We start from the raw sequence: 14,129 nt of genomic DNA, 5'->3' as shown, positions 1-14,129 counted from the left end.
TTACAGTAAATTATCAATGATTTGTAAGTTAAAGTTAGTTTACTTATTTATTAAATGTAAAATGTTATTTCAGTATTCCATTTGTGTGCAATTAATCTTATTAATAAGGTTGGTCATTTGTTTATAATTTATATTTCTTCTTGGGGTAGTTTTCTATTTTGTTAAAGAGGCTCTTGAGCTTTCCTCTATGTTCTTTTCGACATTGTGTTTTCAACAGGAAACAAAAGTTTTACTACAAAGAATGGATCTGTAATGGTGGAATTTCACGTTGTGAAAGTAAAATACAATGCAGTTCATGTGCATAAAACATGATCTACATTTAAGACCCTCCAATTTCAGAGGTTGTTAAGTCAAGTATCATATATCAAATGGACCTAGTTCAAGAGAAGGCTCTTTCACGTATTCCAGGATTTGTTCCAATGTGCCTCCTTCTTTGTTACTACCTCTCAGGATATTTAAAATCAAGTTATACTGCGTCATATAGAAAATTGACTTTATTTTCAATACGTTTGCAATAGAATTGCAGAGAAAGGCTTAAGATACCTAGGCTGCAAAGTACTCCAATCAGAGTTTAGTGTATTTTGAGAAAAATGGATAAGGGCTGTTGGCACTAAGGGGTCACCCCTACCCCACTACATGTACAATAGCAGAATTGTATTAAACCATCAATGATTAGTTTTTTCTTTTGATATAGTTTATCCATTCAACAAACATTTACTGAGCACCTACTAAATATTTGGGACTTATCAGTGTACCACATAGGCCAAAGATTACTGCTTCCACATTCCGATGGTGGTGGTGTTGGGGTGAGGGACAAGACAGCCTGTACAGTAAGAGAAAACCAGGATTCACGCCAAGAAATGAGGTATTTTTTTCTAGTTGAGCTGGTAAATGGGATTGTGAGCCGAGTGCCCTAAGCAGTGTTAAATTCACACCTAGGGCCAGGTAGAGGATTTAACTGACAGAAGAATGGTTGCTAACTACAACTTTGAAATCCCTTAAGGTAGTTGACGTCCCTAAACATCAAAGTAATAACGGTTATAGGCCCTGAGGAAGAAAGTGCAGCTCAGGAAAGTATTAATAGAAAATGTGTTCTTATTTGAAATTCTATCCCATTTAAACGTTGCTTGCCTATTTATAATCTTGTATTTTTGGCAGACCCAGCTATGTGGGCCTGTTTCTCGGCCGGCACAAATGATCATTACGCTTTGTGCTCTGCTTTATTTTTATGCCTATGCCAATGTTCCGAGGTGCCTAAGCCGTCAAGTTCCTACCACATTGGGAGAAAAGCAGCATCCTCTGACGCACACCGCCAAGACAGCCTACACCGCTAGGGAGTACTGCGGCCGAGCTCCGTTTTGGGTAACAGCGTTGGTCAGACGCCACCCAGGAAGGAGACTTAGATCGTGGCCATTTTTTCTACTATCGAAGTACGTATAGCATATTTGACATCAAAGCGAAAGCGACACTTCCTAGTTTGCATTAAGGCGTCCAAGAAGAAACTCGGCGCTTCCTGGCGTAGGGAGACGCGATGCGCTGACAGACTCGCCGCTTGCCTGTCGGTCTTTTCCTCAGTGTGAGATTGTCTTTTTGTTTCTGGCATGGTTTGAGTCCGCGCCACAGAAGGAATGGACTAGGTGGGCAAAAAGTGGGGGCGATAGATAGGTTCGAAAAAGTGGGGGCGACAGATAGGTTCGGAGGGTCCCCTCAAAACAATGCAGAGACGCCAGCTGATCTCAACGAGGGGCCAGGCAACCTCATGGCCTAGCAACACACCCCTCTCACTAGCTACCCCTATCCTGGCCAAATCCACCGCTAAGGGTCGGAGGGTGGAGTCGCCATATCTTCGCGCGAGACCAGCCCTGCGATTTCCCAGAAAGCCTCAGGCAATACCTTAACAGCGGCTAGGGAGCCACTTTAGGGCGGAAGGGTGGGCGGGGCTTGCCCAGATATTTAGCGGCACCAGAAGCCACGCCCCAAATCGGAAGTGACGGAGAAGAGCTAGCGCGTCGAAGATACCTCTATGGTTTTCCTCCCGTTCTTGAGTCGGGAAATGGCCGCTGTGTAGTTACCACGAAGATAAGTCCCGGGAACGGTGCTTTGGCGTGTCAGGTAGGCCTCGCGCTGCACTCCCATCATTCAAGGGTAGTGAATGCCAAGGACGAATGAATATTGTTGAGTCTTTTGTGGGTGGCGGCAGGTTGGCGGCGACAGGAGAACCCAGGAGACGTTGTGCCGTTATTTATGCGTTTCTCCGTCAGTTTTCCTCAGGTTTTCGAGGCACTACGGGCCAAAAAGGTGGGGGTGGGGTGAGCAGCGAGAACGGTGCGCGCGCGCGCGCGCGCGGCTGCAAACCTGGCTCGAGATCCAGAGACCGCGCGGCCTTCCCGTGCGCGTGCGCATATCTCACTCTTCAACCCTTCCCCCATTTCCTTGGTCTGGACTCCTGCGCGCGCCCGATTGAACGCCCGCCCCGCGCACGCGCGCTTCCTCTTTTCTGGATTCCCCGCCTACGGCTCCCCAGGCTGCGAGGGGTACAACTTGGGTATACCTCTCATTGGCTGGGATCGCCACCTTTCTTCCCGGCCTTTGGGGCTTTGATATAATAACTATGACCTGCCGCAAAGTGCACTGGGTAGGTTGACCCCTTTTCGCGTCGTCGTGAAACTCCTTTTGCTCGGCTTCACGCCACTTGGCGGTTTACGCCTCATTTTTGTTATTTTACTTAGTCGGAGGATCCGGTTTGGCTGTCCCTGGTAACAACCCCGCATCTGCCTCGGGCCCTTGGTGTTGCAGAATAATTTTCTCCGGGTTAATCTCTGGGGCCTTGGCAACCCACTCTAGTTTGGAGGGACGTGCACTGTTGACTCTAGGAGTTGGTGCCTAGTTACCGTTTCCTAGCATGGTGAGCCGGCCTTAGCTGATGGATCCAAGAGTGGTCCGACTGCTCTTCGGCCGAAAGGACAGTTCTTTAGTACGACTGAAGCCATGTCCTTGCAACAAGTGATTCAGCCCATTGTATCGTGTTGGAAATGTTGCATGCACGATTGGTAGTTGGTGGGATAAAAGGCTGGGAGTGGTGAGTTGAGGTTGGGGACTTTGCCCTCATTTTAAGTTCATCAGTTGGCTTTATTTACTTTTAAGATTTAGCTCATTAAAATCAAGCAGCAGTATTGACAACTACTTTTATATATCAAACTTTTTTTTGAAGCGTTTTAGAATTGAAAAAAAATTAAGACCAAAGTTGAAGGCAAATACGACCAAAACTGATGTAAAGAGATTAGCTGCTTCAATCCTTCTGCAGCAGCGCCTTTAAATTTTGTTTTGTTTTGTTTTGGAATTAAAAAGCAAAACAAAATTCCTTATTCCTCATGTGAATTCTCATTCCAATTGGACTCTAGTTAAGTGGTTGGGCTACTCTTTAGACAATAAAGAACCTTTACATAGGAAAAACTGCTACAAGTTTACTTGCATGTTTATATGATCCTAGCCCATTCAGGGTAAATAATTTGATGGGAAGGATTGTGTTTGAAATAACTCACTGTGAACAACCTAAATTCTATCCTGATGGCATATAGCATCTTGTTCTAAGGACAACATACGTGCATTGTTACATTGTGGTGAACTGAAACTCCCCTTAATTCAGGTAATTAAAATGGTGGCAAAGGAGATTTAACTAGATCTGATACTTGATTCGGAAGATTAATAGTATTTTAGGATTTGGAGACAGAGCTGTAAAAACTTACCAGTTGGTAGGCGCAGTTTTTTATTAACTAACTTACCAGGGCAGCTAGCTGTGTGAGGAGGAGATTTACAGAAATAGAGAAAGTCTTTTCAGTTCTGTCTAGAGCTTTGGATTCAGATTTTCCAGAAAGTACATTCAGAATCATTAGTGGAACATTAGCTGAATTCTGCTGTGTAATTTACAGTGATTTATTAATTAACAAAGAAGTAGATAGGAGAATCAAAAAGTCCAACATATCTCTGGGTAGTAAGTGTGCTTAGGTTATACTTGTTGGTTATGAATTTGTTCATTTTTCACTTCTTAAACAGTGGTCATCAGTGTTACCTCAGAGTCTTAAGCATTTAATATTTTGACTATCCCCAGGACAAGAAAAACCTAATCAATAGACATTAAGGTAATGATAAAACAAGCCTACATTTATGTAATTTTTTTGGAGTTTTCAAATACTTTGATTTTACTTGATCCAGTATTACTCCATTTATTAGGTGGAAGACAAAAAAGTAGAACATTTGTTGAAGGCCACATGAACCAGGGAGTGGCCCAACCTGGTCTAGAGTCAGGTTTTCCTTTTCTCATTTCTGTGCCCCCTTCACCCCCCTTTTTATTTAAAACAAGACGACAAGCTGGATAAAGAAATAAAAAGGTGACCAAACCTGTCATTTTTAAGCTTTTTAGTTATGGAAAATTTCAAGCACAGAAGTAGAATAGTGAACTCCTGTGTTGTCTAGTTTTAATAATGATCATTTTTATCTGTTAAGTTTAATTTACTTACTTTTTTCTGGAGTGTTTTAAAGCAAAATTCCAATCATTAAGCATTTCTTGAAAGATTTTGTAATGCTAATAATGATGTATCAAAAATATTCAAGTAACCTTACAAGAATTAATTGAAGCAAAATTAATAATCTGCAGGAAAGACTGTTACAGACCAGGTTTACCAATAATGACAGCTAATGTTTGAGTGTATACCATATGCCAAACATTAAGCTGTTTACATTCATTAATTCAGTTCATTTAACCTTAAACCTGGAAGTACCATTATTAGCTTTATTTTATACCTGTGGAAATTGAAACTGAAAGAGATTAAGGTAACTTGTCCAGTGTTGGGCGGTTAGTTAATGATCAAGGCAGGATTTGGAACCTAGTCTAGTGGAGTAATAGTCATGGGATGTTATTTTTAGAATTTTTAAAGATGTAAATAGCCGTGATTTGTTTACAAAAATCTGGAGCCTGAACTCCCTGAATCTGCTAAAATAAAGTCTTGGCCCAAGGTTGATAGGGTAACCTAAAGAATACATTTTGGGGGGCTTCATCTTGCATATTTTGTTGAGGCCAGTTGTCTTTGCTTTTTTCATCATCTGTTTTCTGACCATTATTATTCCATAAAAGATAGGCTCTGTTAAGATATTTAAGAACTTTATTTGAAAAAAAAAATGAAGCCCGATTTATTCATTCTGTGCTCTTCACTGGTTGGTGGTCCATTGGATAAAAATGCATGAAGCAATTTATTCTCTATCTCTTTTTACAATCTGTTTTTAAGGGATCTTGGTTGTAATGAAGGGAAGAGTGCTTTGGCATTTTGAATTCTACATAAAGGTTATGGCGATATCAGGCACCTTTCAGGGTATTGGAGACAGCACAGGAGTGGAATCAGGAGATGGTTAAATTGTGAATTAACCATTTACACTCTGTGACCAAGGGCAGTCTAAAGGGGCAAATTTTTTTCTCCCCCTAGCTGCACTTCTGCTTCTAGATGTTTGAGCCCAAAACTTAGAATTTAGGGACACTGTTGATTTTTTCTTATTTTCTCCATCTGCACCATCCCAACTGCCTATGAGCAAGTACCGTTGACTGTACTTCCAAACCAGATTCTGGATTTGCTTTTTTTCCATCTTTAGTACTACCAACTTTTCCAGGCAAACCATTATATTGAATCTTCTAATTTGTCTCTGTGTTCTCCTCTCCATGTTGTCCATGCTTTACACAGCAGCCATTTAGAAATGTAAGTCAGATGGTATGACTTCTGCCCTGATTAAACTTTCCAGGACCTTTCCATGACAGAATAAAATCTAGACTCCTTGCTCTAGCCTACTTACTAGATGCTATTTGATGGGGGTCATTCCTGCCTCTTCTGCCTTATCGCCTTGATCACAATGCCTCAACCTTACTGGTTTTTCTGTCCTGAATTTGCTAACTTTGTGTCCTCTGCCTAGAATGTAGAAAGCTCTTCTTTCTGTGGGTTTTTGCAGTGTTCCTGTCTGGAGCTTAAATATTATCTCCTTTTAGAGAGCCCAAAGATCCACCGTAGTTGTCCTCCTGTCTACCTTTTCTTAACACATCCCTTGTGTTTTTTTTTTTTTTTTTTTTCTCTCTTCCACTCCTTGAACATGAGCTAGACGAGAGTAGGCAACTTAATGTCTCACTTAAACAATGCTGTATATCTAACACTGGAACTATAGTGCCTGGTATGTAATAGACACTTGTTAATTCAAAGGAATTCTGAAAGCTTAGAGTTCTCTTCATTTGAAAGATGAGGTTTATATGTAGCTCTTGAGATTATAAGAGTTAAATGAGGTGATTTTATTTGATTTTATTTAAAGTCACATAGCACAGTTATTGGCACATGGTTGATATTTAGATGTTTAGTTTGCTATGATTTATTGGTTTCTTCTCCTCTCTAGTTGGTTTTTGGAGGGCAGAGGTCTCTTACATAGTCATGTCTCCATAATACCCAGCACAGTGCTCTTTCTACATAGACTTTCATTAAAAAAATTTAGCTGAGTTGATTAGTCTTTGTACTGCCTATATTAGATGTTAAATATTACATATATTGTGTGTCATATCTTACATATGATCGTTGAGTTGTTAGTATGGATACTTGAATATATTTATAAATTGTGAACAAGAATATTTATCTACTGGTCTAACAGCCTACAGCCCCTCTCCTCCTCACTTTGCTATTTCTAGTGTATATTTTCTTGGAACTTCAAAAAATCATGACTTGGAGTAAAGAGAGATTTGGCAGTTGGTTGTTGTCTGGATATATAGAAATTAAAATGAGCCTTTTAGACTTGTTTAGGGGATGTGTTAGCTAAAATGAACCTTGTATCCCTTCCAGCAGTAACATCAGTAGTGCTGGACTTTTAGGTCAGAATAAAGGTTCATAACAACACGCCACTTCAGAAAATTAGTTTTTCTCTACCCACTTGGGGGATTTGATATTTTTAAAATTATAAACGTGCATGTACTTTAGAAATCCTTTGTTTCTGATCCATGGCCCTTTGTTTTTGCTATTTGTTTAGTATGTTTCTCTTAATTACTAGGTTCCTATTCTTCCTTCCTACCTCGAACCTCAACTCTCAATTTCCCATGGCAGTAGGGCCGTGGGTATTTTAGAGGACACTGTTCTTGATTTACCAGTTTAATCTTATCATTTCTTCTACTTTGTATTTCTAATTTTACTGCCTTTTTTAATTGGATGGATTATTTGGTAAGATTCACAGATTTTCATAATAGTGTATATATGTATTTTTTCATTTAGGCTGGTTTATGAATTCTTTTGAGTGTAGGCATCCAATCTTGTAGTCTTCAGTTTTTGCTCTCCTAATGTTTTTTGACTACCTTTGCACATAATTGATGACCGCTGAATGTTACAAGGCTAACTTTTCAGTATTGATAACTGCTTAATATTTTGTGCAAAATTTAAATTTATTTGAATAGTAATAGTAGATTAGGAAGAGTATTGGCTTCCAATAGATATTTAATTTAGTGGCTGTTCTTTTATTGGAATGTCTGCTGTACATATATCAAAATGCTTTTAGGCACAAAGCTTAGAGTTACTGTGATGGCTGTTGTATAATTTGTAAAAAAAAATCCATTTTATGAAACTAATCTGTATGAAAGGAAGTGGCCAAAAGAAAATAAGTAGCAAAGCATTAAAATCATATTTTAGATAAGTTATAAACTATAGTGTTATGAATACTAATTACAGGTAGGCCATGTTTTGATATCCAGTATGGCATTAGGTTAGCCATTTTGGAATTTTCTGACAGGATGACAGCATAGCCTATGTTTTGTACAGAAGTCCACGTTGTTGAAATTGGAATTCAAGTATTTAAATTCAGACATAAAGCTGCCCTCAGTTTCATGATGCACTGTTGCATTCTGATTAAAATCAACAGTTAAGTTCTTTGAGCTTTTATGGTTAAAAGTTTATTTCCTAAATCAGTTTCCCCTTCCCTGAAATCATTAGTGCCTTTATTAAGAGTTCATTGCAATGGTGAGTATAAAGCATTGTAAACAATAGATATTTAATTTACCGTAAGTCAAACTCATATTTTTTGTTTTTTCCAGGAATTTGAATTTAGAGTTTAGTTTTTCAGAACATTCTCTCCAGGAAGAGTTTTACAGTATCTCAAAGACTTCACTTGACTGCTTGATCCTGCATAAAACCCAAGGTAAATACCTTTCAGTTTTCTAGTTTTCAATGTTGGCTTATTTGAGAAAATGTGACTTCTGTTAAACTCATGATTCCGACTGAATGATTAAAAATAATGTGGTCTGAAGATTTTTTGTTTTTTGTTTTGGTGGCTTGTATGAAGTAAGCCAGATTTTAAAAGTTAGGTTTAGGAAAAAGATTCTTAATCTCTCCTGCTTCTAAGTTGTGTGTTTGCTTCTCCTTCAATAAACACATCTATTTAAAGACTCGGAACACAAAAAGCTACTTAAAATAAAGCAAGGCAAAATAATCCTGCTTGTTTAATTCACCTTCCCTGTGTATGCAAGAGGCATTCCACAACTTGTCTCTTCCCCCCTTAGGTTGGTGTTAAGGTAGTTAAAGTTGATAGCTTATTATATGCTAACCCTTGTATTAAGTGTATTACATATGTCAACTTAATTTAGTCCTCACTGCAATTCTGAGGAACATACTGTTTTTATGTATTTCTTAGATTTAAGAGTGAGAGAAGACAAAGCTGATATTTGTCTATTTGAGGATAGTTACGTTTTATTTTGAAACGTTTGTCTGAAAACTTGAATCTGTCATTTGTATTTTTTGGTGAGGAAGTATGCAGATATTATCATCTCTTCTATAATTCAGTTCGTCTTAGTACTTATAGATACTATTTCATAATACTGAGTAAAGTAGATAAAATTAAAAAAAATATTTGGTTGTAGGAGAAATGGTTTGAATATATTGTAGGCTATTTAGTGAGTTGCTTTTATAGAAGTGATTACTAATTTTGAGTCACAAGTGACATTTGGAAATAATTATAGGAGATAAACTTGGGATATATATAATTTTGTGAAGAGTGGATCTTATAAGTTAATTAGTACTGTTACTGATTTCTGTATCCAATGAGGTTTAATTATTGCATTAGATACTAAATAGTGTTTAGAAAAGTTAGAATACTGGTGCCCAATTCTCTTTTTCTTGTTGCTCTAGTATCTCTTTATTACAGCAATCTCTCCAGTTTATCTTTTATCCTTTTTCTTCATCTTACCCAAAAGCTACAGGGTGGACTAGGCATTGTCACATTAGTCCATTTTTATTCTGCACTCATGACTATTGAGAGCAGAGCCACAGCTGTTCAGAAACTTAGTGACCTTATTCTACTAGGAGACTACCCACCTTTCCAAGTAGTATTGCGTTCTTGGAGTGGTCAGTTGAGTCCCATTTCAAGGCCATAAAGCATTTGTGATGACAGTCTGGTAGGTTATTTTTCTTTAGTATTATGCCACTTATGTTTTCTTTGTTTTAGGTTCCTTATCTGTAATATTCTATATTTAACTGTTTTTATAGGAGAGGTAGGCATTTGTATTGGGTATGGAATAACATCGAACATACTGCTGTAGTCTGGTATCATTGCTTTTTTGGCTTCTGTGGCTGCTGCCTTTTTGGATTGAGGCACATAGGTGGGGCAGTCCATAGAAATCTTGTTATGTCTTCAGTATACACAGTACCTTTCATGCAGGTGAAAAATAGTTTTAGTTGGAATAATTGACTGACTTAGTACTCATTTGAAAAGAATGATGAATATTATCCTTTGAGAAACTTTTGTTTTGGAAAATTCAATTTGTATATGAAAATTTGCGTAATGTGAAACTTTTTCAATTGTATTGTGATTTTTAAACTTTTTTGCTCTTTCATTTGACTAGGAGAAAAGAAATGGGTCGCTCCAATTCTAGATCACACTCTTCAAGATCAAAGTCTAGATCACAGTCTAGTTCTCGATCAAGATCAAGGTCACATTCTAGAAAGAAGAGATACAGGTGAATTATCATGGTTTTAATTTTTTTAAATGATAATCATATCAGCTAATTATGGAGTGCTTATTATATCTGAAGTTAATATATTTTATTCTTAAAGAACCCTGTCAGATGGATCTATTGTTATCCTTATTTTAGAGTTGGAGAAAGTGAGAATTATCTAAGTTGTAAGCTAGAAACTGCAGAGCTTAGATTAGAATCCAGCTAGTCTGACTGTAGATCTCAGATTCTTACTGTACTGTGTACTATGTGGTGGATTTTTTTGTATTTATCTGTAATGTTAAGAGAGGAATTGGATAACAAGAATTAATTGGCAGTGAACAACCTTTGTATATTCATAGTTTCCTATTATTTTCTGATTAAGGTTTTCTTAAGTTTTTCTTTTGTTAAAAATGATTAACTCTTGTTGTCTTTCTTTGAATAGTAATACATACTTAGCATAGAAGATAGAAACTACAGGTTGAAAATAAAAGTGACCATAATGTCATTAAGAATTAATACTAGTTTATGTTTTTTTTCTGTATTGTTTTTCTAGGCCTAACTGCATTATATATTCATTTGGCCAATATTATTTCACTGATGAGTATTTGTGCAGTTAAAAATACTTTTGCACTATCACTTTAGGTGCTTGCATAAGTTTAGTATAATTTGTTAGTGTGTTCTGTTGGATATGTCTTTTTTCCCGTTTTCTGTGCCTTCATTCATTCCTAAGGCCTTTCATTTATTCTCAATATTTACCTTAGAAATGAGACTTTCTTCAGTGAAAACAGTAAACTTTTACTTTTGTACACATGAGGTTTTTTTATGTACATTTTTAGCTTTGACAATTGATTTACATGTTATGTTCAACCAGAAGTGTTTAGAATTGTAGGATGGAATACTTCATTTTTTATTTGATATTTATTTGCATTGATATTTATTTCATTTTTAGTTCTAGGTCTCGTTCCAGGACGTATTCAAGATCTCGTAGTAGAGATCGTATTTATTCTAGAGATTATCGGCGAGATTACAGAAATAATAGAGGAATGAGACGACCTTATGGGTACAGAGGAAGGGGTAGAGGGTATTACCAAGGTGGAGGAGGTAGATATCATCGAGGTGGCTATAGACCTGTATGGAATAGAAGACACTCTAGGAGCCCTAGACGAGGTCGTTCACGTTCCAGGAGTCCAAAAAGAAGATCCGTTTCTTCTCAAAGATCCCGAAGCAGATCTCGCCGGTCATATAGATCCTCTAGGTCTCCAAGATCATCCTCTTCTCGTTCTTCATCCCCCTATAGCAAATCTCCTGTCTCTAAAAGACGAGGGTCTCAGGAAAAACAAACCAAAAAATCTGAAGGGGAGCCCCAAGAAGAGAGTCCTTTGAAAAATAAATCACAGGAAGAACCGAAAGATACATTTGAACATGACCCATCTGAATCCATTGATGAGTTTAATAAATCATCAGCTACATCGGGTGATATTTGGCCTGGTCTTTCAGCTTATGATAATAGTCCCAGATCACCCCATAGTCCTTCACCGATTGCTACACCACCTAGTCAGAGTTCATCTTGCTCTGATGCCCCTATGCTCAGCACAGTCCACTCTGCAAAAAACACCCCCTCTCAGCATTCACATTCCATTCAGCATAGTCCTGAAAGGTCTGGGTCTGGTTCTGTTGGAAATGGATCTAGTCGGTATAGTCCTTCTCAGAATAGTCCAATTCATCACATCCCTTCACGAAGAAGCCCTGCAAAGACAATCACACCACAGAATGCTCCAAGAGATGAGTCTAGGGGACGTTCCTCGTTTTATCCTGATGGTGGAGATCAGGAAACTGCAAAGGCGGGAAAATTCCTTAAAAGGTAAGAACCAAAATAGAGAATTTAGATTATAACATTAATACTTTAATTCTTTGAATTCTGTTTGGATTTACAAGACTTAAAATTGCATTGTGATGTATGTATTTAGCTGTTTTTACTCATGATTTCTTTATAAGTTAATTCCACATTGTTATTACTCATATCGTTAACTTTGGAAATTAAGTGTTTTAATAGAAACTGATTTATATTCCTTTTATCCATTGTCAGTTCAGAAGAATGTAAACTGAGAAAAATTAGTAGCATAAAGCATAACTAACTGATGACTAAAATGTTATAAAAATAATATTTTAGAGATTAATTTTGTGTTAGAGCATTGAAAGCTTATTGTTTTCACCATTATAATGTGACTCATGTAAATAATGTAGTTCTAGTCTGTGTTTTTGTGTGGTATTTTAAACAATCCAGCTGCCAATTTTTAATAAATCTGCCTTATGATAGAAGAGATACTGGTATTTCTTAGTGACATTTTAAACAGATACTTTGTTTAAATTCTAATTTCAAGTGTTGCTAAAAAAGCTTAATGAAAACTGGTTCTAATGTAGGGTGATTGACTTAAAAGTGAGAAGATAGAGCAAGCATGCTATTTATGGTACAGTGCTGTACAATCTAGAATCAATTTTCTTACTGAACTGATAGTTTCTACTTAATGCCAGAAATCATCATTTTCTATGGCAAAGTATATGTGGATTATTGTGATTCAAAACTCCTATTTATATTAATGGATAAGTAAGTGAAATAGTCTGAAAATTTGTATATAATCGTAAGTGGAATTGTAATAGATAAGTATATTGTTTACTAGTGATTCTTAGCCTCAAAAATTAAAGTCAAACTGTATTGTATGTTATAGACTCTCTGGAAATTTGGATTTGTTAGTGCAGAATTGTGGACTGTGACTTAATAGAACAGGTTTTTGAGAATGGCTTTGCTTTTTAAATTTTAGGAAGTCTAATACATAAATATATTTAAAAACTCAGTACATAAGTGCTGTGCAGATGCCTTTCATATTTTTAAAAGTAGAATCTGGAAAAGCACTTTTTGGTATTTTTTTTTTCCTCTTACTACTGGTCCTGTGGTATTGGGCAACACATTTAAGTATGCAAGTTACCCACAATGAATGCAATCCAAAGTTACCATCCTCTTCTTTGCTTATTCACAGGTTCACAGATGAAGAGTCTAGAGTATTCCTGCTTGATAGGGGTAATACCAGGGATAAAGAGACTCCAAAGGAGAAAGGATCCGAGAAAGGCAGGGCAGAGGGAGAATGGGATGATCAGGAAGCTCTAGATTACTTTAGTGATAAAGAGTCTGGAAAACAAAAGTTTAATGATTCAGAAGGGGATGACACAGAGGAGACAGAGGATTATAGACAGTTCAGGAAGTCGGTCCTTGCAGATCAGGGTAAAAGTTTTGCTACTACATCTCACCGGAATACTGAGGAGGAAGGACCCAAGTACAAGTCCAAAGTTTCACTGAAAAGCAATAGAGAAAGTGATGGATTTAGAGAAGAAAAAAATTATAAACTGAAAGAGACTGGATATGTAGTGGAAAGGCCTAGCGCTACAAAAGATAAGCACAAGGAAGACGACAAAAATTCTGAGAGAATAACAGTAAAGAAAGAAACTCAGTCACCTGAGCAGGTAAAGTCTGAAAAGCTCAAAGACCTCTTTGATTACAGTCCCCCTCTACACAAGAATCTGGATGCACGAGAAAAGACCACCTTCAGAGAGGAGAGCCCACTTAGGATCAAAATGATAGCCAGTGATTCTCATCGTCCTGAAGTCAAACTCAAAATGGCACCTGTTCCTCTTGATGATTCTAACAGGTAATTTCACAGTGATGCCCAGTAAATAATCTGTGGGTGGTTAGTAATCCAGTTAATTGTTATTTTTTGAACATACTTCCAATTTTCGTATTCAAACCAATGGTATATTTTGTTTGTATGTGTGTTTGTACCGATATGTTCCAGACCTGCTTCCTTGACTAAAGACAGGCTACTAGCTAGTACACTTGTCCATTCTGTCAAGAAGGAGCAAGAATTCCGATCCATCTTTGACCACATTAAGTTGCCACAGGCCAGCAAAAGCACTTCAGAGTCATTTATTCAACACATTGTCTCCTTGGTTCATCATGTTAAAGGTATGTTTAGTGTTGTGAATTAAGTTTCTCTTGCAAATGAAAGAAAACAAACAACTATGTTTAATATTTAATGTACCCCAGTGCTAGCAGGTGTACGTAGATACCATTAAAAATTGAGAAAAA

General features: G+C 37.3%; 1 protein-coding gene across 5 annotated transcripts in view; it reads left to right on the top strand.

Moving 5' to 3' along the window:
* Positions 1-1,550: 1,550 nt before the first annotated feature.
* Positions 1,551-14,129, top strand: part of BCLAF1 (BCL2 associated transcription factor 1) — a 29,851-nt gene continuing 17,272 nt past the window's right edge. Inside the window, exons 1-6 of one of the 5 annotated variants that reach the window (XR_004422081.1) lie at positions 1,551-2,112; positions 8,096-8,199; positions 9,899-10,012; positions 10,941-11,852; positions 13,027-13,692; positions 13,837-14,006. Coding sequence is in view for 4 of the 5 variants with exons in the window: in XM_033097576.1 (XP_032953467.1) it covers positions 9,909-10,012; positions 10,941-11,852; positions 13,027-13,692; positions 13,837-14,006 (1,852 nt within the window). In the remaining variant the exon portion in view is untranslated. The remainder of the gene's footprint in view (positions 2,113-8,095; positions 8,200-9,898; positions 10,013-10,940; positions 11,853-13,026; positions 13,693-13,836; positions 14,007-14,129) is intronic. The other 4 variants (XM_033097584.1, XM_033097576.1, XM_033097568.1 and 1 more) reach the window with 4 other exon arrangements.

Source organism: Rhinolophus ferrumequinum, chromosome 3 (genome assembly GCF_004115265.2).
Source record: "Rhinolophus ferrumequinum isolate MPI-CBG mRhiFer1 chromosome 3, mRhiFer1_v1.p, whole genome shotgun sequence".
NCBI classification, from domain to species: Eukaryota; Metazoa; Chordata; class Mammalia; order Chiroptera; family Rhinolophidae; genus Rhinolophus; species Rhinolophus ferrumequinum.
Note: the sequence above shows the minus strand (reverse complement) of the source record. Positions and strands in the feature narration are given on the sequence as shown.